Raw genomic sequence first — 25,560 nt, 5'->3', positions numbered from 1 at the left:
CATACTATTGATCGATTACATCTTTTCACCTCAGATTGAGTAATAATATTATACTATAATGTAACATAGAAATACTGTAAGTAGGCTTGGGCCAATATTCGCTATTATTAAATATCGCAATATTCAAATAAAATAAAATACCCCCCCCCCCCCCCAAAAAAAAAAAAAAAAACCCAGAAAAAACGATGATATCGTACATCATGATATTTTGTCGGGACAGTTTGGCCCAGCCTAACTGTAAGTGCAGAGTATCAGATGTAGTGTTGGTGTGATGTTGTGTTAGAGCTGTCATAGATCAGAATGCCGATGACGCGGCAAAAAAGCCACGCCCACAAAGTGCGGTACAAGTGTGAACCCCATTCAGTCTCTATGAGGAAAACAATAAATCAACATTTTCTGTGGTTGTTTTTTTCTGTGTTCTGATAATTGATGTGAAATGTATTTGGTGTAAATAATTTGTCGTGTCAGAATGCAACACGACTTCTCTCTTTAACAGAAGTTTGCTAGCTTGTTAGCATTTTGTGACTTCCAGGAAAAAAATAATAATTTTGCAGTTCTTTGATAACTGTGAAAAGATAACAAATTATTTACACCAAATACATTTCACATCAATTATCAGAACACAGAAAAAGCGACAACAGAAAATACCGATTTATTGTTTTCCTCACAGAGATTGAAGGGGGTTTCGCACTTGTGCCGCACTTTGTGGGCGTGGCTTTTTTTGAAACGTCACGCCATTCTGATCTGTGGCAGCAGCCTGGATGTGAGTGTAAAGCCTGTTGCTCCTCCTGCAGGCTGCTCCTGCTGCTTCCTCCTGGATCTGACTCGGAGGAGGAGGAGGAGGAGGGCTCCCGCTCCCCGCCTCAACACCAGAGAAGGCAGGAAGGGAGGCGGGAAGCCGTCGGCCTCCGACGAAGAGGAGGATGAGGATGGAGGTGCGAGGAAAGGAGGAGACGGTGGAGGAGGAGGAGGAGGTGGAGGAGAAAAGGAGGAAGACTCGGAGGAGGATGAGGAGTTCTCCAGGAGAGACAAGAAGAAGAAGAAAGCAAGGCGGTGAAGGCGGAGAGCGAGGAAGAGGAGGAGGAGGAGGAGGAGGGGGGAGCGTTCAAGATGAAGACGGCGGCGCAGAAGAAGGCGGAGAAGAAGGAGAGGGAGAAGAAGAAGAAAGAGGAGGAGAGGCAGAAGCAGAAGAAGCAGAAGGAAAAGGACAAGGAGGAGAAGGAGGCCGGCGTGGAGGTCAAGAAAGACAAAGAACCAGCGAAGAAGACAGAGGCCACGCCCCCTCCACCGGCTTCAGCAGCCACGGCGGAGGAACAGGAAGGGGCGGAGCCAGCAGCTGAGGGTAAGATGGCTCTTCCTGTCTGTCAACAGCTTTATTTTAATGGAAAACAGACTGGTTTACTGTCAGTACTGTCAATCAACTCATTAACTCATTAACTCAAACTGACTAACTCTCTGACTGACTCAGTGACTCTGACTGACTCTCAGTGACTCTGACTGACTCTGACTGACTCTGACTGACTCTCAGTGACTCTGACTGACTCTGACTGACTCTGACTGACTCTCAGTGACTCTGACTGACTCTCAGTGACTCTGACTGACTCTCAGTGACTCTGACTGACTCTGACTGACTCTGACTGACTCTCACTGACTCTGACTGACTCTGACTGACTCTCAGTGACTCTGACTGACTCTGACTGACTCTGACTGACTCTCAGTGACTCTGACTGACTCTGACTGACTCTGACTGACTCTCAGTGACTCTGACTGACTCTCAGTGACTCTGACTGACTCTCAGTGACTCTGACTGACTCTGACTGACTCTGACTGACTCTCAGTGACTCTGACTGACTCTGACTGACTCTCAGTGACTCTGACTGACTCTGACTGACTCTCAGTGACTCTGACTGACTCTGACTGACTCTCAGTGACTCTGACTGACTCTGACTGACTCTCAGTGACTCTGACTGACTCTGACTGACTCTCAGTGACTCTGACTGACTCTGACTGACTCTGACTGACTCTCAGTGACTCTCAGTGACTCTGACTGACTCTCAGTGACTCTGACTGACTCTCAGTGACTCTGACTGACTCTCAGTGACTCTGACTGACTCTCAGTGACTCTGACTGTGTTCTGCTGGTCTTCCTCCAGAGGAGGCCGAGGGCGACAAGAAGAAGAAAGACAAGAAGAAGAAGAAGGGAGAGAAGGAGGAGAAGGAGAAGGAGAAGGAGAAGAAGAAAGGGCCCAGTAAGGCCACAGTGAAGGCCATGCAGGAAGCTCTGGCTAAGATGAAGGAGGTGGGGCATTCTGGGAAATGTAGTCATTTTGACCCCCTTTGACTTCTGCTAAGTCCTCAAATATAATATATAATATATAATTATTATTATTATTAGCAGTTGCAGGGCTTCTCCTCCAGTGAAATAAGTTATGTGTGTATGCATGTGTGGATCGTGTGCGTATGTGTGTATTGTGGTGTGTGTTGTGGTGTGTGTGTGTGTGTGTGTGTATTTTTATGTTGTAGGAAGAGGAGCGAGCCAAGAGGGAGGAGGAGGAGACACTGAAGAGGCTGGAAGAGCTGGAGCAACAGAGACTGGAGCAGGTAACACACACACACACACCAAGACACACACACACACACACACACACACCAAGACACACACACACACACACACACACCAAGAAACACACACACACATATTACAGGCCTGTTGTGTTTAAAACTGTCCTTTTCTATTGTGTCCTGTTCTGTTCTGTCTTGTTGTGTTTTACTCTGTGTGATCTGACCTCTGACCTCTGACCCCTCCCCTCCTGTCAGGAGCGTCTGGAGCAGGAGCGTAAGGAGAAGAAGAAGCAGAAGGAGAAGGAGAGGAAGGAGCGTCTGAAGAAGGAGGGAAAGCTGCTGACTAAAACCCAGAGGGAGGCCAGAGCCCGGGCCGAGGCCACGCTCAAGATGCTGCAGGCGCAGGGTGAGGACAAAACAAACGCACCCCTTATTTTAACTCCTAAACTCACACCTTATGATGCTGCAGGCGCAGGGTGAGGACAAAACAAACACACCCCTTATTTTAACTCCTAAACTCACACCTTATGATGCTGCAGGCGCAGGGTGAGGACAAAACAAACGCACCCCTTATTTTAACTCCTAAACTCACACCTTATGATGCTGCAGGCGCAGGGTGAGGACAAAACAAACGCACCCCTTATTTTAACTCCTAAACTCACACCTTATGATGCTGCAGGCGCAGGGTGAGGACAAAACAAACGCACCCCTTATTTTAACTCCTAAACTCACACCTTATGATGCTGCAGGCGCAGGGTGAGGACAAAACAAACGCACCCCCAGCGTCACTTAACTTGCCTGGATTTGAGGGAAAATTCAGGATTCTTTCACATGCTGCTGGAGCTGTAAACTTGTGTGTGTGTGTGTGTGTGTGTGTGTGTGTGTGTGTGTGTGTGTGTGCGCGTGCGCAGGTGTTGAAGTGCCATCCAAAGACTCGGTGCCAAAGAAGAAGCCGGTTTATGGAGACAAGAGGAGGAAGAAGCCCACAGCGCACAGTCCTGAAGGTACAGACGTCACATGTGAATTCAAAGCACATTTCCACCTGTGGATTGTCTGTTTGCAGTGTGAAATTCACTTTTCACATGTGAAATATTGTCACGTGTAGTGGAAAAAAAAACACTTCATTTGTAAATTGAAATTTTCACATTAAGTTATAAATGATGTCAGAAAACGTGAGAAAAATTGTTCACGTGAAAACCAACATGTCCAAAAAGCATGTGTTGTTGTTGTTGTGATGTTTTCACATGTAACTTTTCTGTCAGTTAACACTATTAACTAGGTTAATTAACGCTGCTAATTAACTAGGTTAATTAACGCTGCTAATTAACTAGGTTAATTAACGCTGCTAATTAACTAGGTTAATTAACACTGCAGCCAATCAGCTAGCTGGTTGACATTGTACAGAAACATGTGAAGACAACATTCACAAAAAACAATGTTTTCCTAAACATGCTCCTCCTCTCTCCTCCTAGAAACCTCAGAGGTGACATCACCAACGTCGGAGACTCCAGAGCCGGTTGCTATGGAGACGGAGGCGGAGACACCATCTGCAGTGCCGGGTGAGCGGAGGAGAGAGAGGGAGTGGGGCGGAAGGAGAGGAAAGAAAGGAGGCAAGTTGGGAAGGTGGAGGATGTGTCCATCAGGAGTTGATGTCTCTCTCTCTCTCTCTCTCTCTCTCTCTCTCTCTCTCTCTCTCTCTCTCTCTCTCTCTCTCTCTCTCTCTCTCTCTCTCTCTCTCTCTCTCTCAGAGGTGAAGCCAGATGTTGCTGTGGACGACTGGGAGGCCATCGCCAGTGATGAGGAGAAAGGTGAGGGATCGAAAACTAATAAATACTACTGTAATACTGTTTACTACTACTAGTAGTACTAGTACTACTGCTGCTACTTTTCTGACTTTTTCTCTCTCTCTCTCTCTCTCTCTCTCTCTCTCTCTCTCTCTCAGAGTTGAAGAAGGTTCACATCGAGGTGAAGGAGACGGCCGCCTCGCAGCCCAACGGCAGCGAGGAAGAGGAGGAGGAAGACGAAGAAGAGGAGGAGGACGAGGAAGAGGAGGACGAAGAGGAAGAGAGCGAGGAAGAGGAGGAGGAGAAGAAGGAGACGGCGGTGCAGGGGAAGAGGAGAGGAGCGAAGGAGAGCGAGGAGGAGAGCAGCGAGAGCGACGACGACGGGCGATCCAAGGAGGAGAAACTGTACGACCGGGCCAAGAGACGGATAGAGGTAACACACACACACACACACACACCACACACACACACCACACACACACACACACACACACACACACACACAGCATCTGCAACAGATGCTGTGTGTAACACTACTTTTCCACTAACAGTTAGTGGAAAAGCCTCCCTCCCTCCTGTAACTCCTCCCCCCTCCTGTAACTCCTCCCTCCCTTCTGTAGCCCCTCCCTCCCTCCTGTAACTCCTCCCTCCCTTCTGTAGCTCCTCCCTCCCTCCCTCCCTCCTGTAATTCCTCCCTCCCTTCTGTAGCTCCTCCCTCCCTCCCTCCCTCCTGTAACTCCTCCCTCCCTTCTGTAGCCCCTCCCTCCCTCCTGTAACTCCTCCCTCCCTTCTGTAGCTCCTCCCTCCCTCCCTCCCTCCTGTAATCTCTTCTGAGGAGAGGTTAGTTTTCCCTCTGCAGGCAGGAAGGAGACTATCTGTGCATGTGTGAATGACAGACAGTAGGACCGCCTCCTTGCCGAAGAGCTGTCCCGATTGGCTGTTAAGATTCGGGCGCCCTGAGGTTTCGGAGTGGCCGTCGACAGCCCGGGACAGACGCGGAGAGCGCGGTTCGTCTCGGAGCGTTTGATTTATCGATCGCTGTCGGGACGGGACGGGAAGAGAACGAACTGAGCCCGTTTCTGAGCGCCGCTGTGTGTGTTTCCATAGAAACGGAGAGCGGAGAACCTGAAGAACACCGACCTGGACAGACTGAGAGCCCCGGTGGTCTGTGTGCTGGGACACGTCGACACCGGCAAGACCAAGATCCTCGACAAGGTACTGCTGACTGGCTGCTGACTGGCTGTTGACTGGCTGACTGTTGACTGACTGTTGACTGACTGACTGTTTACTGGCTGCTGACTGACTGACTGTTTACTGGCTGCTTACTGACTGTTGACTGACTGACTGTTGACTGACTGTTGACTGACTGACTGCTGACTGGCTGCTGACTGGCTGCTGACTGACTGACTGTTTACTGGCTGCTTACTGACTGTTGACTGACTGACTGTTGACTGACTGACTGTTGACTGACTGACTGTTGACTGACTGACTGTTTACTGACTGTTGACTGACTGGCTGTTGACTGACTGACTGACTGTTTACTGACTGTTGACTGACTGGCTGTTGACTGACTGACTGTTTACTGACTGTTTACTGACTGTTGACTGGCTGGCTGTTTATAGAGGTCTGCCCGGCCTGGACATGAAGCCCGACCCTAACGCAGCATTTGAGGCCCGACCTGAAACCTGAAATCAAAACGTTCCTATTTAAAGGTCAGAGCCTCTGCTCCGTGTATTTTTTGGTCATTCTATTTTCTTTTCAGAAACAGAAATTAAAAAATGAAAAACAAATGGTTTGATTTGATTTTCATTTCAAAATCCACAAATGACGACGACATCAACATCAACTAACAGTGGCTCTGTAAGTCCATATATGGGCGTGCTGACATCATATATGGTGATTCCACTTGCGAGGTTCATGGGACGGGACGCCTGCTGTGTGTTGTAGTGACCCTGGTACTTGGTTCTGTGTGTGTGTGTGTGTGTGTGTGTGTGTGTGCAGCTGCGTCACACTCATGTTCAGGACGGGGAGGCGGGAGGAATCACTCAGCAGATCGGAGCCACAAACGTTCCACTGGACGCCATCGTGGAGCAGACCAAGATGGTCAAGAACGTACGGACACACACACACACACACACACACACACTAACTACACACACACACACTAACTACACACACACTACACACACACACACACTAACTACACACACACACACACACACACACACACACACTAACTACACACACACACACTAATTACACACACACAGTCGCACACTCCTGCAGTGTGTAGTGATGTCTGTAGATATCAGTGCTAGTCACTGTGTTATTAGTTATTGTTATTATTATTATATAAGTATCAGTCATTAAATCAGTATTAATTGGTTGTATTAATTGGTAATCAAATCAGTATTATAACAGTTTTTATTAATGTCAGTATTAGTATGTAAGTAGGGGATAATGCCCGACGAGGTGTCAGTTATCAGGAATTAATGGACACCCTGCAGCCAATCAGAATCGAGTATTCACCCAGACCACGGTATAAATCTGTATTAATGTCAGTATTTCGTCTGTAGTTTGACAAAGAAACCCTCAAGATTCCTGGGATGCTGATCATCGACACACCAGGACACGAGTCCTTCAGGTAACACGCTGTGTGTGTGTGTGTGTGTGTGTGTGTGTGTGTGTGTGTGTGTGTGTGTGTTCAGGCATCATCAGTGTGATTGTTGAATGCAGCAAATGTGTGTATTGTGTGTTTACATTTATATATAAAACCTCTGCATGTACATCTAGACTTCCTGGGTCATTGTGTGTTCTCTGTGTGTGTCTGTGTGTGTGTGTGTGTGTGTTCTCTGTGTGTGTGTGTGTGTGTGTGTTCTCTGTGTGTGTGTGTGTGTGTGTGTGTGTGTGTGTGTGTGCAGTAACCTGCGGAACAGAGGCAGCTCTCTGTGTGACATTGCCATCCTGGTGGTGGACATCATGCACGGCCTGGAGCCTCAGACCCTGGAGTCCATCAACCTGCTGAAGGAGAAGAAGTGTCCCTTCATCGTCGCCCTCAACAAGGTGCGCTGTCTGTTGTCCTGACGCGTCTGTCGTTTTGACGCGTCTGTTGTATTCATAGAGATAAAACTGTTTCAGATCTGCGGTTGTTGTTGTTTTTTGCTGTTCTGATGTCGTTCTGTCTGTTGTTGTAATGTTTTGATATTTTGTTGTTCTGACATTGTGTTGTCTGTTGTTTTGTTGTGTCTGTTTTGTTGTCTGTTGTTCTGACGTTTTGCCTGTTTTGTTTCTGTTTTGTTTTGTTGTTCTGACTTTGTCTGTTCTGTAGTTATTTTTTGTTCTTCCATTGTGTTGTCTGTTGTTTTGTGTTTGTGTCTGTTGTTCTGATGTGTTGTGTCGGTTGTTGATATTTTGTTGTTCTGGCATTGTGTTGTCTGTATTATTTTGTTGTTCTGATGTTGTGTCTGTTTTATTTTTTGTTGTTTTGACCTTGTGTCTGTTGTTTTGTTGTGTCTGTTTTGTTGTTGTGTCCCTTGTTTTGTTGTGTCTGTTGTTTTGTTGTTGTGTCTCTTGTTTTGTTGTCTGTTTTGTTGTTGTGTCTCTTGTTTTGTTGTGTCTGTTGTTTTGTTGTGTCTGTTTTGTTGTTGTGTCTCTTGTTTTGTTGTGTCTGTTGTTTTGTTGTTGTGTCTCTTGTTTTGTTGTCTGTTTTGTTGTTGTGTCTCTTGTTTTGTTGTGTCTGTTGTTTTGTTGTTGTGTCTCTTGTTTTGTTGTCTGTTGTTTTGTTGTTGTGTCTCTTGTTTTGTTGTCTGTTGTTTTGTTGTTGTGTCTCTTGTTTTGTTGTCTGTTGTTTTGTTGTTGTGTCTCTTGTTTTGTTGTGTCTGTTGTTTTGTTGTTGTGTCTCTTGTTTTGTTGTCTGTTGTTTTGTTGTTGTGTCTCTTGTTTTGTTGTCTGTTGTTTTGTTGTTGTGTCTCTTGTTTTGTTGTGTCTGTTGTTTTGTTGTTGTGTCTCTTGTTTTGTTGTCTGTTGTTTTGTTGTTGTGTCTCTTGTTTTGTTGTCTGTTTTGTTGTTGTGTCTCTTGTTTTGTTGTGTCTGTTGTTTTGTTGTTGTGTCTCTTGTTTTGTTGTGTCTGTTGTTTTGTTGTTGTGTCTCTTGTTTTGTTGTCTGTTGTTTTGTTGTTGTGTCTCTTGTTTTGTTGTGTCTGTTGTTTTGTTGTTGTGTCTCTTGTTTTGTTGTCTGTTGTTTTGTTGTTGTGTCTCTTGTTTTGTGTCTGTTGTTTTGTTGTTGTGTCTGTTGTTTTGTTGTGTCTGTTGTTGTTTTGTTGTTGTGTCTGTCGTCCTGACGTTGTTGTCTGTTGTTTTGATGTTGTGTCTGTCGTCCTGACGTTGTTGTCTGTTGTTTTGTTGTTGTGTCTGTCGTCCTGACTCTGTTGTGTCTGTTGTTTTGATGTTGTGTCTGTCATCCTGACTCTGTTGTGTCTGTTGTTTTGATGTTGTGTCTGTCGTCCTGACTCTGTTGTGTCTGTTGTTTTGATGTTGTGTCTGTCGTCCTGACTCTGTTGTGTCTGTTGTTTTGATGTTGTGTCTGTCGTCCTGACTCTGTTGTGTCTGTTGTTTTGTTGTTGTGTCTGTCGTCCTGACTCTGTTGTGTCTGTTGTTTTGATGTTGTGTCTGTCGTCCTGACTCTGTTGTGTCTGTTGTTTTGATGTTGTGTCTGTCGTCCTGACTCTGTTGTGTCTGTCGTCCTGACTCTGTTGTGTCTGTTGTTTTGTTGTTGTGTCTGTCGTCCTGACTCTGTTGTGTCTGTTGTTTTGATGTTGTGTCTGTCGTCCTGACTCTGTTGTGTCTGTTGTTTTGATGTTGTGTCTGTCGTCCTGACTCTGTTGTGTCTGTCGTCCTGACTCTGTTGTGTCTGTTGTTTTGTTGTTGTGTCTGTCGTCCTGACGTTGTTGTCTGTTGTTTTGATGTTGTGTCTGTCGTCCTGACGTTGTTGTCTGTTGTTTTGTTGTTGTGTCTGTCGTCCTGACTCTGTTGTGTCTGTTGTTTTGATGTTGTGTCTGTCATCCTGACTCTGTTGTGTCTGTTGTTTTGATGTTGTGTCTGTCGTCCTGACTCTGTTGTGTCTGTTGTTTTGATGTTGTGTCTGTCGTCCTGACTCTGTTGTGTCTGTTGTTTTGATGTTGTGTCTGTCGTCCTGACTCTGTTGTGTCTGTTGTTTTGTTGTTGTGTCTGTCGTCCTGACTCTGTTGTGTCTGTTGTTTTGATGTTGTGTCTGTCGTCCTGACTCTGTTGTGTCTGTTGTTTTGATGTTGTGTCTGTCGTCCTGACTCTGTTGTGTCTGTCGTCCTGACTCTGTTGTGTCTGTTGTTTTGTTGTTGTGTCTGTCGTCCTGACTCTGTTGTGTCTGTTGTTTTGATGTTGTGTCTGTCGTCCTGACTCTGTTGTGTCTGTTGTTTTGATGTTGTGTCTGTCGTCCTGACTCTGTTGTGTCTGTCGTCCTGACTCTGTTGTGTCTGTTGTTTTGTTGTTGTGTCTGTCGTCCTGACTCTGTTGTGTCTGTTGTTTTGATGTTGTGTCTGTCGTCCTGACTCTGTTGTGTCTGTTGTTTTGATGTTGAGTCTGTCGTCCTGACTCTGTTGTGTCTGTTGTTTTGATGTTGTGTCTGTCGTCCTGACTCTGTTGTGTCTGTTGTCAGATCGACCGTCTGTACGACTGGAAGAAGAGTCCGGACACAGACGTCGTCGCGACGCTGAAGAAGCAGAAGAAGAACACGAAGGACGAGTTCGACGAGCGAGCCAAGGCCATCATCGTGGAGTTCGCCCAGCAGGTGTCCATCAGGAGTGTGTGTGTGTGTGTGTGTGTGTGTTCCTCAGGGTCTGATGAGTGTGTGTGTGTTCCTCAGGGTCTGATGAGTGTGTGTGTGTTCCTCAGGGTCTGATGAGTGTGTGTGTGTTCCTCAGGGTCTGATGAGTGTGTGTGTGTTCCTCAGGGTCTGATGAGTGTGTGTGTGTTCCTCAGGGTCTAATGAGTGTGTGTGTGTTCCTGTGTGTGTGTGTTCCTCAGGGTCTGATGAGTGTGTGTGTGTTCCTCAGGGTCTAATGAGTGTGTGTGTGTTCCTCAGGGTCTGATGAGTGTGTGTGTGTTCCTCAGGGTCTGATGAGTGTGTGTGTGTTCCTCAGGGTCTGATGAGTGTGTGTGTGTGTGTGTGTTCCTCAGGGTCTGAACGCTGCCTTGTTCCATGAGAATAAAGATCCCAGGACGTTCGTCTCTCTGATTCCCACCTCGGCCCACAGCGGGGACGGGATGGGAAACCTCATCGCCCTGCTGGTGGAGCTCACCCAGACCATGCTGGCACGCCGGCTCGCGCACTGCGACGAGCTCCGGGCTCAGGTCATGGAGGTACGACTGTGTGTGTGTGTGTGTGTGTGTGTGTGTGTGTGTACATATGCTTGTTTGATAGAGATTACTATGGGAACATCAGTCGGCATCACATCCAGTAGAATTCAGTAGACTTCCATTCTAAGTTAGCAGCTAAGATACAATTCCCATAGACTTCCATTCTAAGTTAGCATGGTAAGATACAATTCCCATAGACTTCCATTCTAAGTTAGCAGCTAAGATACAATTCCCATAGACTTCCATTCTAAGTTAGCATGGTAAGATACAATTCCCATAGACTTCTATTCTAAGTTAGCAGCTAAGATACAATTCCCATAGACTTCTATTCTAAGTTAGCATGGTAAGATACAATTCCCATAGACTTCCATTCTAAGTTAGCAGCTAAGATACAATTCCCATAGACTTCTATTCTAAGTTAGCATGGTAAGATACAATTCCCATAGACTTCCATTCTAAGTTAGCAGCTAAGATACAATTCCCATAGACTTCTATTCTAAGTTAGCATGGTAAGGTACAATTCCCATAGACTTCCATTCTAAGTTAGCATGGTAAGGTACAATTCCCATAGACTTCCATTCTAAGTTAGCATGGTAAGATACAATTCCCATAGACTTCCATTCTAAGTTAGCATGGTAAGATACAATTCCCATAGACTTCTATTCTAAGTTAGCATGGTAAGGTACAATTCCCATAGACTTCCATTCTAAGTTAGCAGCTAAGATACAATTCCCATAGACTTCCATTCTAAGTTAGCATGGTAAGGTACAGTTCCCATAGACTTCCATTCTAAGTTAGCATGGTAAGATACAATTCCCATAGACTTCCATTCTAAGTTAGCAGCTAAGATACAATTCCCATAGACTTCCATTCTAAGTTAGCATGGTAAGGTACAATTCCCATAGACTTCCATTCTAAGTTAGCATGGTAAGATACAATTCCCATAGACTTCCATTCTAAGTTAGCAGCTAAGATACAATTCCCATAGACTTCCATTCTAAGTTAGCATGGTAAGGTAGAATTGCTACAGACTTGGGTCTCGGCTAGCATGGCTAGCGCTAATTTACCAAATGTGTGTGTGTGTGTTTCTCTCTTTATTTATTTTTTTATTTAACCTTTACAAGTCAGTCCCGTTGAGATACAAAGACCTATTTTTCAAGGGAAGCCCGGCCAAGATAGCAGCATAAAAAGAGTGTGTGTGTGTGTGTGTGTGTGTGTGTGTGTGTGCAGGTCAAGGCTCTGCCTGGTATGGGAACTACGATCGATGTCATTCTGATTAACGGGCGTCTGCGGGAGGGAGAGACCATCATCGTCCCGGGGGTGGAAGGACCAATCATCACGCAGATCAGAGGCCTGCTGCTGCCCCCCCCTCTGAAGGAGCTGCGGGTCAAGGTGCCGCGCTCAGGGACTTTATTCTCTTCTATTGTATTTACTGTCGAGGTTCAGAGCCGTCCTGCCGGGGTTTCCTTTCCTTTTAACTTTATTTTGTTCTACTTTATTTTATATCATTTGAATTATTATATTATTATTTATTTTGCATTTTTATTTTATTTTATCATTTTTAGTAATTTAATTTTAGTTCTATATTGTTTTTACTTCCATTTTATTTTTAATTCTATTTAATTTTTGTAGCTATTTATTTTATTTATATATTATTATACTTAGTTCTTGTGTTTTGGATTTATTATCTTATCTTTTGGTCTCCTACTCTATTCTCTCCTCTGCTCTACACTTGTATTTTACTGTACTCTACTGTACTCTACTGTACTCTACTGTATTCTCTTTCTACTCTAAGCTACTCCACTCTATTATTTTCTATTCTATTCTGAGATGCCATTTACTGTACTCTCTTACTGTATCGAGTGCGGTATTGATGAGCTGACTGCTGTATTGATTATTGATCTGTGTGTGTGTGTGTGTGTGTGTGTGTGTGTGTGTGTGAGCAGAACCAGTATGAGAAGCACAAGGAGGTGTCGACGTCTCAGGGTGTGAAGATCCTGGGGAAAGACCTGGAGAAGACGCTGGCAGGGCTTCCTCTGCTGGTGGCTCACCATGACGACGAGATCCCCGTGCTGAGGGTAACACACACACACACACACACACACACACACACACACAGAGAAACACACACACACAGAGAAACACACACACACACACACACACAGAGAAACACACACACACACACACAGAGAAACACACACACACACACACAGAGAACGGTCTGGTCTGTTGTGGTCCCAGTATACTGACCGGTCTGGTCTGTTGTGGTCCCAGTATACTGACCGGTCTGGTCTGTTGCAGTCCCAGTATACTGACCGGTCTGGTCTGTTGCGGTCCCAGTGTACTGACCGGTCTGGTCTGTTGCGGTCCCAGTGTACTGACCGGTCTGGTCTGTTGCGGTCCCAGTGTACTGACCGGTCTGGTCTGTTGCGGTCCCAGTGTACTGACCGGTCTGGTCTGTTGCGGTCCCAGTATACTGACCGGTCTGGTCTGTTGCGGTCCCAGTATACTGACCGGTCTGGTCTGTTGCAGTCCCAGTATACTGACCGGTCTGGTCTGTTGCGGTCCCAGTGTACTGACCGGTCTGTAGGGCTGTAACGATATTGCAGCACCGCTCTACAGAGCCAGCTGCGGTGGATGACAAGCAACCGCCACAACCGCGCTGTGTTTATGTTTTTTCTTTTTTTAATGAGGCTAGGCACTTCTCGTTTTACACTTCAATGCGTGTGTACTGAATATTAAATAAATTCATAATGAAAACAATAAGAGTGTATTGTTTCCCACCAACAGCGTTGACATGGAGCCTTTAATCAGAATATTAGCCCAATCAGAATAAAAATGCCTCATATAAACGCCTCAGTCAGAATAAACTGGCCGATCCGAATGAAATGCTGTTTAACCCTTTCATAATCCGGTCGATGGATAAAATTTCATCATGTAAACACTCATTCCGATCGCTTTCTTTACCTCGCCTCTTTCTGCACACGCTCACGCATTTAACGTAAGTAACGTCGGTTACGTTAGCCTTTTTTTCCGGCAGGATTGGAATGGGTGTGCTTGTTATTAACACCGGGGCGCTCGGGCTCGATGTGGGCGGTGCAGCTCGTTTTTATATCAAGTCCTGACTCCGCCTCTCCGGGCCAGTTTCAGTTTACAGGTGAAAATTACAAACGGACCGAATCACTGCGGGGACAAAACAAAACGTCTTTTTCTGACACTTATGGAGTCGTATGTTGTGATAAAACTGTTGCTTCATCAGAAAGAACAGCAGTAGAGAAATAACCGACGCAGGTCCATCTTTTAAAAACATCAGTCCGTGTTGGAGTGCTGATTCGGTGTTTTGCACGTCAGAAACTTTTATTCTGATTACATCCTGTGGAGCGTGTAAACACACATCTTAGTGCCATCGTTATATTTAGCGCTCATGTAAACACTTACGTGCCAATCTTCCTCCGGAATGATTTCATCCAGAATGAAAAAAAAAAGTCTCATGTAACCGCAGTCCAACTTGGCGACTTTGTCACTAGATTTAGTGACTTTTCAGACCCCCTGGCGACTTTATTTCTGAAAAGCGACTAGTGACAAATCTGGCGACTTTTTCTGACCATGGGGAACAATGTTAAAGTCTTGAATCCCAAAGTATTTGGTTCGGCTGATGCCGGTTTGCTCTACTGGCTTGTCATCAGAGAGGTCTGACCATCACAGCGCTGCCCCCCCCCCCCCCCCCCCCCCCCTCCGCTGAGAGCGGAGACTGTAAGTTAGATATTGATATGCAAAATAGCGTGTGACGTCATCCGGCGACTTCTTATCGCATACACCACATACTGCGCTGTTGAGCCGCCCTCAATCACCCCAGTATACTGACCGGTCTGTTGTGGTCCCAGTATACTGACCGGTCTGTTGTGGTCCCAGTATACTGACCGGTCTGGTCTGTTGTGGTCCCAGTGTACTGACCGGTCTGTAGCGGTCCCAGTATACTGACCGGTCTGTTGTGGTCCCAGTATACTGACCGGTCTGGTCTGTAGCGGTCCCAGTATACTGACCGGTCTGTTGTGGTCCCAGTGTACTGACCGGTCTGTAGCGGTCCCAGTGTACTGACCGGTCTGTCGCGGTCCCAGTGTACTGACCGGTCTGTAGCGGTCCCAGTGTACTGACCGGTCTGTAGCGGTCCCAGTATACTGACCGGTCTGGTCTGTTGTGGTCCCAGTGTACTGACCGGTCTGTAGCGGTCCCAGTGTACTGACCGGTCTGTTGTGGTCCCAGTGTACTGACCGGTCTGGTCTGTTGCGGTCCCAGTGTACTGACCGGTCTGTAGCGGTCCCAGTGTACTGACCGGTCTGGTCTGTTGCGGTCCCAGTGTACTGACCGGTCTGTTGCGGTCCCAGTGTACTGACCGGTCTGTAGCGGTCCCAGTGTACTGACCGGTCTGGTCTGTTGCGGTCCCAGTGTACTGACCGGTCTGTAGCGGTCCCAGTGTACTGACCGGTCTGTCGCGGTCCCAGTGTACTGACCGGTCTGTTGCGGTCCCAGTGTACTGACCGGTCTGGTCTGTTGTGGTCCCAGTGTACTGACCGGTCTGTTGTGGTCCCAGTGTACTGACCGGTCTGTCGCGGTCCCAGTGTACTGACCGGTCTGTAGCGGTCCCAGTGTACTGACCGGTCTGTTGCGGTCCCAGTGTACTGACCGGTCTGTCGCGGTCCCAGTGTACTGACCGGTCTGTAGCGGTCCCAGTGTACTGACCGGTCTGGTTTTCAGGATGAACTGGTGCGGGAGCTGAAACAGACGCTGAGCTCCATCAAGCTGGAGGAGAAAGGAGTTTATGTCCAGGCTTCCACTCTGGGATCACTGGAGGCTTTACTGGAGTTCCTGCGCACATCCAAAGTCCCTGTGAGTACCTGTCTGTCTGACTACCTGTCTGTCTGACTACCTGTCTGTCTGTCTGACTACCTGTCTGTCTGACTGACTACCTGTCTGACTACCTGTCTGTCTGTCTGACTACCTGTCTGTCTGACTACCTGTCTGACTGACTACCTGTCTGTCTGACTACCTGTCTGTCTGACTACCTGTCTGTCTGTCTGACTACCTGTCTGTCTGACTACCTGTCTGTCTGACTACGTGTCTGTCTGTCTGACTACCTGTCTGTCTGACTACCTGTCTGTCTGTCTGTTTGACTACCTGTCTGTCTCTCTACCTGTCTGTCTGTCTGTTTGACTACCTGTCTGTCTCTCTACCTGTCTGTCTGTCTGTTTGACTACCTGTCTGTCTCTCTACCTGTCTGTCTGTCTGTTTGACGACCTGTCTGTCTCTCTACCTGTCTGTCTGCAGTATGCTGGTATTAACATCGGTCCAGTTCATAAGAAGGATGTGATGAAGGCTTCCACCATGCTGGAGCACGACCCGCAGTACGTCACCTCATCTACTCTACTCTGTTTCTACTGTGTTTCTGCTCTGTTTCTACTGTGTTTCTGCTCTGTTTCTACTGTGTTTCTGCTCTGTTTCTACTGTGTTTCTGCTCTGTTTCTACTGTTTCTACTGTGTTTCTACTGTTTCTGCTCTGTTTCTACTCTGTTTCTGCTCTGTTTCTACTGTTTCTACTGTGTTTCTGCTCTGTTTCTACTGTGTTCCTACTGTTTCTACTGTTTCTACTGTGTTTCTGCTCTGTTTCTACTGTGTTTCTACTCTGTTTCTACTGTTTCTACTGTGTTTCTACTGTGTTTCTACTGTTTCTACTCTGTTTCTACTGTGTTTCTACTGTGTTTCTACTGTTTCTACTGTTTCTACTGTGTTTCTACTGTGTTTCTACTCGGTTTCTACTGTGTTTCTACTCGGTTTCTACTCGGTTTCTACTGTGTTCCTATTAGGGATGGGACGATACGATTTGATACGCAATATGAGTTTCAGGATCAATACAACCAGGATACGATGTGATCAATAAAAGTTCAGTGACAACAAAGTCTGACTGTGCAGAATTCTGTTTATTTCTGAGACTCAAATCTTTCTAGCGATGCCATTGGCTGCTAGAATGTAAACAACAATTTAAAAATGTCATTACAAAGTGACAATAATATAATTTGGATGGAGAGCTTGTGAAACTGTGATGGTCAAGAGTCTCATTAGTGATTACTACAGCAGAATAACATGGAGCTGATATCACCATTCATGTTCCTGACAGCAGAATAACATGGAGCTGATATCACCATTCATGTTCCTGACACACCAGACTGACTGACATGTTCTTGTATTGTGATGTATTGAATTTCGAGTTGTCGTCCCGTCCCTAGTTTCTATTCTGTTCTGTATCTATGATGAGAGCTCATGTAGAGATGAAGCCTGAGCTTTTGTTTCTATTGATTTAGTTCTTGCACCTGTTGTAGAAAATGAGGGATTGGTTTTACATACACAGCAGGGTTTGGTCCATTCATGAACTGAACTGAGAATGCAGTTCAGTTGGCATGTGAAAGTCTCCCAGCTGTAAGGAAACAGAGTGGAACTGAATTGGAATGACAGGAAATGGAATTGAATCCATTAAATTCCTAAGAGAGGCTGTGTTGCCTTTGCTAAACATTATAAATCTAACATTATGAATCAGATAAAAGACAGTTCGACAAATTAAATATACTTGGGGTCATCGGGTGTTTCAGGTCTTTGAACATCAGACACCCTCGCCCAGGCGACCCCCCCAGGGTTGATCAAGCCCTGGCTTGTGTCCCAGTCGCACTCCACCTGGTCCACAACAATCTAGAGGATCTTTCTACTGCCTCTGTAGCACTCTTGATGGCTTGGATCTTGTTCGCCCCCACCACTCCCAGTACACTGTAGGCTTTGCTGAGGGACTGGCCTGTGAATCTCCTGCAGCCCACCTCGACTGCTTTCAACCCCCGGCTGCCGCAGTGCTCTCCCAGGTCCTCATACTTGGCCCTTTTCCGTTCATTGGCCTCCTCCATCCGGTCTTCCCAGGGGACCTTCAGTTCAAGCATGACCACCTGCTTTGTCGGCTCTGACAGAAGGACGATGTCAGGCCTGTGTGGTCCGGGCATCTGAGCCGGGTCAGTACGGTCAACCCTCAACTGCCGGTCTCAGGCTGACCGAGGACCGCTGCCGGTGGCTCCTTCAGGTGGCTTCCTTCTCCCAGGGCTTTGGGGCAGCTGCTGAGGATGTGCTCCAGCGATCCTCTCCCTCGGCACAACGGGCATGCCGGTGTTTCAGCTTTGCTCCAAATGAAGAGCTCGGATGGGCTTGGCAACACATCGTAGACGGCTTGGATTAGGAAGCTGATGTGCTGGGGCGTTGCTCTCCAGAGCTCCGGCCATGTGACCTTGCGTGCTGTCGCTGCCTCCCACCTGGTCCATGCTCCTTGCTGGCTCATGCCAACCGTCCCGCTGACACGTGCCTCTTCAACCCCCGCTCACACCTCCTCCTACACAAGCCTGCTCCTTTCCTCCGGCCCGGTCGGAGCGCATCACTGTGCCACAGCCGAGGCCAGTTGCTACAGCCCCCGCAAACACCTTGTGTTTGACCTCGGGCAAACCTGACTTGTCCACTGCCGCCAACAGGGACTCGAGAGCCTGATTCTCAGATGGAAACTGTCATAGTAGTCAAGGATGAGGTCCCTTATCCTCCCCGGAACATAATGCCGGTCGAGGGCCTCCTTCACCGGCTCGTGAGGGATCGACCCGTAGGCATCGGCAAGGTCGAGCCAACGCACTACCGGGTCTCCTTTGCCTTTGCGAGCCTCCCTGATGAACTGGATCACCGCTCCCGTGTGCTCCATGCATCCAGGCGTGTTCAGGACCCGGCCCTGCTGTCGATGCACCTGTTCTTAAGGACACGTTCTGTCAGCCGTCGGGACGCTATGCTGAAGAATATTTTCCCCTCCACACTGAGCAGCGAGATGGTTCTAGACTGCTATAATATATTACACTATGTGTAATCTCATATGTGGTAAGAAAAAACAAAAAACATGGAATTTCACAGAATTTCATCAAATTAAATTCAACCTCCCGATATTCCAATTTAATTCCAATTCTGTTTCCTGTATGTTTTTTCCAAATCCAGTTCCTCAGTTGGACTGAAATAGATCATGTTATAATAGCTCATTCATGAATTGAAACCAACCCTGCTACACACAACGCACCTAATTGAAACAAAATCAGTCAACTCTGCTGAGGTTTAAATAAAGTTTGCGGTGCGGCTGCAGGTTCGCTGTGATCCTGGCGTTCGACGTGAAGGTGGAGAGAGAGAGTCAGGAGATGGCCGACAGTCTGGGCGTGCGAGTCTTCTCCGCTGAGATCATCTACCATCTGTTCGACGCCTTCACTAAGTACAGAGAGGACTACAAGAAGGCCAAGCAGGACGAGTTCAAGTAGGAACACACACATTCACTTAATCCCCGGTTTGATTCTGACTCCTGGAAACTCACTAGTGTGTGTTTGTGTGTGTGTGTGTGTGTGTGTGTGTGTGTGTGTGTGTGTGTGTGTGTGTGTGCGTGCGTGTGCGTGTGCGTGTGCGTGTGCGTGTGCGCGTGCGCGTGCGCGTGCGCGTGCGCGTGCGCGTGTGTGTGCGTGTGTGCGTGTCAGGCACGTGGCGGTGTTCCCGGTGAAGCTGCGGATCCTGCCTCAGTTCATCTTTAACTCCAGAGACCCCATCGTGATGGGAGTGAACGTGGACGCCGGCGTGCTGCGGCAGGGAACGCCGCTCTGCGTGCCCAGCAAGGGGGTGAGCCAGTGTGTGTGTGTGTGTGTGTGTGTGTGTGTACACACAGGGCTTGAAATTAACTTTTTTGATCACCAGCCAATATGGCTACTAGATTTTAAGTTACCAGCCAATCAGAATTTCCACTAGCCAAAATGTTTTTCTTGGGGGGGAGCACTGCGCTGTGACCATCAGACCTCTCTGGATTAGACAAGCAAGTAGAGAAAACCGGCATCAGCCGAACCAATTTATTGCCAGATGCTTTGGGATTCAACACTGTAACGTTGCTTCCCATGGTCAGAAACAGTCACTAGTCACTTTTGAGAATTAAAGTCGCCGGGGGGGTCTGAAAAGTCGCCAAGTTGGCAACACTGCTTTGTAGTTTCGCGCAATCGATTCTACCACACATGCTTGGATGCAGCCAATGGTTGTATTACACGTCACGACATAGTGTTCATGGGAATTGTAGGATTAGGACTAGGAGGATTGTTTCTGCAGCCTGCTTCAAATAGATGCAGTGATATTTAGAGCTTGGTTCATTACCTTGTTACCCGCCACAGAAAATTTTTACCTGCATTTGGCGAGTCAGCGGGTGTTAATTTCAAGCCCTGTGTATACATACATATACTCTATATATGTTTGCGTGTGTGTATATAATGTGTGTGTATCTTCCAGTTTGTGGACATCGGTGTGGTCACCAGCATCGAGGTGAACCACAAGACGGTGGACAGCGCTAAGAAAGGCCAGGAGATCTGCATCAAGATCGAGCCCATTCCCGGAGAGTCGCCCAAGATGTACGGCCGCCATTTTGAGGCCACTGACATCATCGTCAGCAAGGTGAGACGTTTTATTGGTTGGAGTTTTTATTACCGCCTCCTGGTAGGAATTAGCCTGGTGTCCAGCCCCTATGAATCTCAGTCTTTAGCACTCTTTGAATTTGCATGGCGATTCATAAAGGTCTGGACCAGGGGCGATCCAGGATCAGACCTTCAGGGCGGCTCAGCCCTGATGAGAGTGTGACATGCATACAGAGTGTTCAACCCCCCTGCTAAATCACTCATTTCACTGGATAACAATTAATACATTCATATTTTTCTATATATGATATTTTAATTTACAACAATAATACTTTTAATGAATTACTAGTAAGTAACATGAGTTTTACACCACAAAATATTTTTTAAGAAAATGAAAAATTGAATATGCTGTTTGCAAAAGTATTCAACCCCTTTCACTTTGGCAAAGCTCAGTTCAGTTAGGTACACATGTTACCTTCAGAAGCAACCTAATCAGCTGGTGGTTTATTGTAGTGTATAATAATAATAATAATAATAATAATAATAATAATTATGGTTCAGAATGAACAATCACAGATTTCAATATAATACACCTGTTTTAGAGAGGACCCTCAGTTAGTTAATAAAACCTGAGGTAAAGACTCGATCATAATGAGCAGAACTTTCCAAAGTAAAAGATCAAGTTACAGCAAAGCAGATATGAGGAGAAATGTACAAAACATTGTTTCAGTCTCTGAACCACATGGGGACAGTCCAGCTCATCAAGCTGTGAATGAAGAAGCTGCCTTGGTGTTATAACTATGTGGTCTTTACTACCTGTCCTCTTTCTCACCTGGTTCTCTCTCTCTCTCTCTCTCTCTCTGTCTCTCTCTCTCTCCCTCTCTCTCTGTCTCTCTCTCTCCCTCTCTCTCTGTCTCTCTCCCTCTCTCTCTGTCTCTCTCTCTCCCTCTCTCTGTCTCTCTCTCTGTCTCTCTCTCTCCCTCTCTCTCTGTCTCTCTCTCTCCCTCTCTCTCTGTCTCTCTCTCTCCCTCTCTCTCTGTCTCTCTCCCTCTCTCTCTGTCTCTCTCTCTCCCTCTCTCTGTCTCTCTCTCTGTCTCTCTCTCTCCCTCTCTCTCTGTCTCTCTCTCTCCCTCTCTCTCTCCCTCTCTCTCTCTCTCTCTCTCTCTGTCTCTCTCTCCCTCTCTCTCTCTCTCTCTCTCTCTCTCTCTCTCAACCAAACAGAGTATTTATAATCTAATAAGAGGTATTAATTGATCCATATCAATTTATAACATTATTCTAATTGAATATTGGGTTGCTGTGGGCAATGCAGTCAGGTAATCAGGTGTCCATAAATGTACTGTAAATATACCATAAAGCCCAATTCTATCAGAATAAGAAACATTGTGACTACTTTAACTAAAATAATAAAGTGCACCCGTTACCGTCGGTCTTAATTATTATTATTTTTAGGGGTGCTGAGATGAAATTTAGGGTGCTTGAGCACCCCTAAAAAGAGTCTAAAATCGCCAATGGTCTGGACCAAGCCTGTCCACGGCTGAGTCACTGACATAATTTCTCGCACCCACCGATTGGTGTTAGTTGTCAGTTATCAAAATCTTTGACCAATCACAGTAGCAAAGCAGATTGATGTAATCTGGAAACGCCTCAGAGCCATGGATGTATTGCTCAGAGGAACAACACTGATGGCAGCGTTCACTTTCGAGCTTTTAAACAGCTGAATGTTCCTGTTTTAATTCATTTATTCAATTTTAATTCATCAAACTGACGAAATCACTAAATCTAGCTTGCTATCATCCAATACCTTTGCCAGAACACCGGCGCTGCCATTTTGTTGTCATAACAGCATAGTTGCTGTCGCGCTCTGTAACGCTGGTCATAAGTAGGTTTGTCCCGCCTACATCGACCATCCAATCAGGTGCCTCCGACAGTATCTGTCTGAAATAGCTGCTGGTCTGCGTCCGGACCTTTATGAATCACCATGCAAATTCGAAGAGCGCTAAAGACTGAGATTCATAAGGGCTGGACACCAGGTAGGTACCAGAAAATAAAACCCGAGCTCAGAGGGAAGCAGCACTGACAGCTTCAGTTATTAGTTTATTCAAATAAGAGGAAGCATCCAGTGGTTCCTCAGGCCGAGCCGAAATCCCACAATACCTTGCAACATCAGATGATACACATATATATATATACACTGTATAAAATATTGTCTCTAATATAAAGTACAATCATATTTCATGTTATATCTGATATTATAGCAGTAATCCACTAGAGGGCATTCTTCACTGCTGTTACAGATACAACAGTGATGTGTCTTGGTACAAACTTGTTCTGTTATCTGCTCTGTACGGAAGCCCATAGAGGACATTTTCCCATGTTTTCCTGTGATGAGTTAATTTTCTTTGTTTTTATGTCATTATCTCCAGATAAAACATTTTGTTTTCCCGAGATAAGGAGAAAATTATCACAAGAACAAAAAAAAACAAAAATGGTTTAATAATGTTCATCTTGGAACTAACATCCTGAAGGAAAGCAGATTATTCAGAAGCCAGAGGCAGCAGGCCGAGCTGTTGGAGGATCTTCAGTCAGCAGCAGCTTCAGGAGGAACAACAGAAATTAATTCATTATCTCAGGAAAACAAAGTGTTGTTTTCTCCAGAGAACGAGATAATTCCTCTCTGCTCGTTACTGTAAGAAAATTGTTATCTCGAGAAAACAAAGAATATTAACTCTATCACGGGAAAACGGTGTAAATAAAATGTATGAATACATGTCCTCAGTGGGCTTCCGTAGTTCTATGTATTTACTGTAGAAATTATAATACAACAGTGATGCAGCGCCCTCTAGAGGATTCTGGCTTTAATGCAACAGGCACCAACATGTTCACTGTCTGAAACCATTTCTGCAAAATAATCAAAACCAGCGAGTTAGTTAGTCCCTGGTACCGCAGCAGTTACCATAGCAACCAGTAAAGATGGGACAAGAACCAGCATTACTATATATCGCTGTACAAAATACAGTTACGACTTTTTTATCATCATGACGACCGTGATAACGGAGACTTGTTGGGAGGCCGAATAACAAAAAGCAAAAGGTTTTTATATTTTACATAAATGTTTTTCCATATGTTCTACAGTCTGAGATTAAAACGTGTTTAAAAAAGAAGAAGAAATGTCTTAAGGAATTTAAGGAATCGAAGCATATTACAGTTCTGCTTTTAAGGTTTTCTTCTTCTTAAAGGATCAGTCTGGTGTTTTTAATGCATTTCTTACCGTCAACAAATCCTATGAAAATAACAAATCAGCAATGAATGTGTTTTGCTAACAAGTCTGGTCCATGTAGCGGTGCCCAGTGCAGCCTCATGTCCCAGCAGCCATAGAACTGCATTGTATTAAAAACTATTAAAACCCGTCACAGAGCCATGCTGCTGCTCTGCAGCATATTTCATCATCACGATGCACCGGGCCGGACGACTTTTTCCTCAAACGACTTAATAAGCCGACCGTAAACACTTTGAGATCTCAGGAAAGTAGTTCCGTAGCACAGAAAATAATCCCCGGCGTAATGAAGAATTTGTTCCCGTTTGAATTTGATTTGGTAATAACTACAACAGTCTGACTTTTCATGGTAACAGTTAGAGATTTTTAAAATGTAAACTATGTCTTTGTGAGCTGTATTTAAAGGTTTTTATCTTACAATTGGAGCCGATGACTTCCGGGTTGACGGCTAAAAACAGAACGTGGGAAGTCAGAAAGTAACGGGAGGAGAGCAAACACATTGTTGATGTTGTTATTTTCATAGGATTTGTTGACGGTAAACAATGCATTAACAACACCGGCCTTATCCTTTAATCATTATCACAATAATATTGTATATCAAGATCATTTTGGCCAAGATAATCGCAGTATAAAACGTTCATATTAGCACAGGCAGCCACCAGTAAAAATGTCTGAACCAGCTGGTTAGCATCGTTAGCCTTCATCATTGAAACCAATGGACACAGCTAGCGAGAAGCTGGAAACTAGCGTTACTTTGATAAATATCTAAAAGTCACAATCAAGGACCAATCATGGTTACTAGAAGTAATAACTCTGTGTGTGTGTGTGTGTGTGTGTGTGTGTGTGTGTGTGTGTGCTGCAGATCACACGGGCGTCCATCGATGCGTTGAAGAACTGGTTCAGAGACGAGATGCAGAAATCTGATTGGCAGCTGATCATGGAGATGAAGAAGACGTTCGAGATCATCTGAGGGACCACACACACACACTCTGACACACACACACACACTCTGACACACACACACACACTCTGACACACACACACACACGGGGACAGCCCCTCCCCCCTCAGATGACGCCAGCGAGGGAAAAGAAGAAAAAAAAAAGACAAAATGAACAAAAGAGGCGAAAGTGTTTTTCTGTGAGAAACGGAACTATGTTTTCCACTGTTGTAAACAGTGATAGTTTAGACCGCATTTCACACACACACACACACACACACACACACTGTATTCCAACGTGCCTGTTCAAAAAAAACAAAAAAAAACAATCTTGTGGTATTTTTTTCTTCTTCTCTGCTCTTATTTGTGGCTGCTGCTTCAAGTCCCAGGTCCCCCCGCCCCCACCCGGCCCCGCCCCTCCCACCCGGTCCCGCCCCCACACTTAGCCCCGCCCACCCAGACTGACACTAACGAGCTTAACGAGGCTCAGTGAAAGACTTTCCCTCAGGCCAAAGTCCCAGTTAAACCAGCAGACTGGGAATGTTGGTCAGTGACTGGTGTATTATGGGATGTCGCAGGTGTATTATGGGATGTCGCAGGTGTATTATGGGATGCAGCTGGAGGCAGAAATGACTCGGTTTCCCCGGTTGATGTCCAGTTTGTCGGCCATATTGGAGGAAGAGGAAGTTTGAGCTCCAAAAGCTTTTCAACCTGAAACTGATGATGTCATAACTTCACTTTAATATAATAAAATATTTACATAAAGTTTTCAGTTGAAGGTTAATAATCCTGTCGACTTGATTCATTTCCCTTTAATGTCAAAACGTTTCTCCTCTATTCACAATAATTTTCACATTTTGAGGTTTTGTTGCAGAAAGTTTCAGTTTTCAACAATGTAATAACTGAACTGAGTGTAAAAATAGTCAAATTCATCAGTGGTTGCCTTGGTAATAACTAAAGGGAATCCTAATAATGAAATTTGGTTATCTCTGGTATTACATGTGAAAAAGCATGAATCGGTGTAATCAGATTACATTTTAATAATTTCAGCCTTCATGTTAAAGTGATGAAACTCAATGTCAAAATTATTAACTGTAGGAAGTTTTTATTCCATTAAT

The 25,560-nt window shown here is 45.7% G+C and overlaps 2 protein-coding genes across 3 annotated transcripts in view; one reads left to right on the top strand and one right to left on the bottom strand.

Annotated features, from left to right (window-relative positions):
• LOC144543028 (protein NLRC3-like) overlaps positions 1-25,560 on the bottom strand; it is a 209,623-nt gene that overhangs the window by 168,555 nt on the left and 15,508 nt on the right. The gene's annotated exons all lie outside the window — the stretch shown is intronic.
• On the top strand, positions 911-25,229 carry eif5b (eukaryotic translation initiation factor 5B). 2 transcript variants are annotated; one of them, XR_013507603.1, is made up of 23 exons: positions 911-1,342; positions 2,153-2,298; positions 2,523-2,600; positions 2,817-2,967; positions 3,473-3,565; positions 4,034-4,120; positions 4,310-4,369; positions 4,504-4,778; positions 5,453-5,560; positions 6,347-6,457; positions 6,922-6,989; positions 7,267-7,408; positions 10,037-10,168; positions 10,558-10,740; positions 11,968-12,129; positions 12,684-12,815; positions 15,493-15,624; positions 16,063-16,139; positions 18,935-19,099; positions 19,314-19,452; positions 20,104-20,265; positions 24,365-24,999; positions 25,042-25,229. XR_013507603.1 is itself a non-coding variant. In XM_078291170.1 (22 exons), the coding sequence occupies exons 1-22, from the start codon at positions 1,111-1,113 to the stop codon at positions 24,470-24,472; spliced, it is 2,943 nt and encodes a 980-aa protein (XP_078147296.1). In that variant the 5' UTR covers positions 911-1,110; the 3' UTR covers positions 24,473-25,229. The 2 variants fall into 2 exon arrangements, 1 of the variants encoding a protein (XP_078147296.1); XM_078291170.1 differs by having other exon boundaries at positions 24,365-25,229.

The sequence above is a fragment of the Centroberyx gerrardi genome, chromosome 21 (genome assembly GCF_048128805.1).
Source record: "Centroberyx gerrardi isolate f3 chromosome 21, fCenGer3.hap1.cur.20231027, whole genome shotgun sequence".
NCBI lineage: Eukaryota > Metazoa > Chordata > Actinopteri > Beryciformes > Berycidae > Centroberyx > Centroberyx gerrardi.
Note: the sequence above shows the minus strand (reverse complement) of the source record. Positions and strands in the feature narration are given on the sequence as shown.

Bases quoted from the DNA above. Each gene is read 5' to 3' on its own strand.
- eif5b (XM_078291170.1), top strand. From the start codon at position 1,111: ATGAAGACGGCGGCGCAGAAGAAGGCGGAGAAGAAGGAGAGGGAGAAG. The intron at 5,561-6,346 runs GTACTGCTGACT...GTGTGTGTGCAG, and splicing joins AGACCAAGATCCTCGACAAG to CTGCGTCACACTCATGTTCA. The intron at 10,169-10,557 runs GTGTCCATCAGG...TGTGTTCCTCAG, and splicing joins TCGTGGAGTTCGCCCAGCAG to GGTCTGAACGCTGCCTTGTT.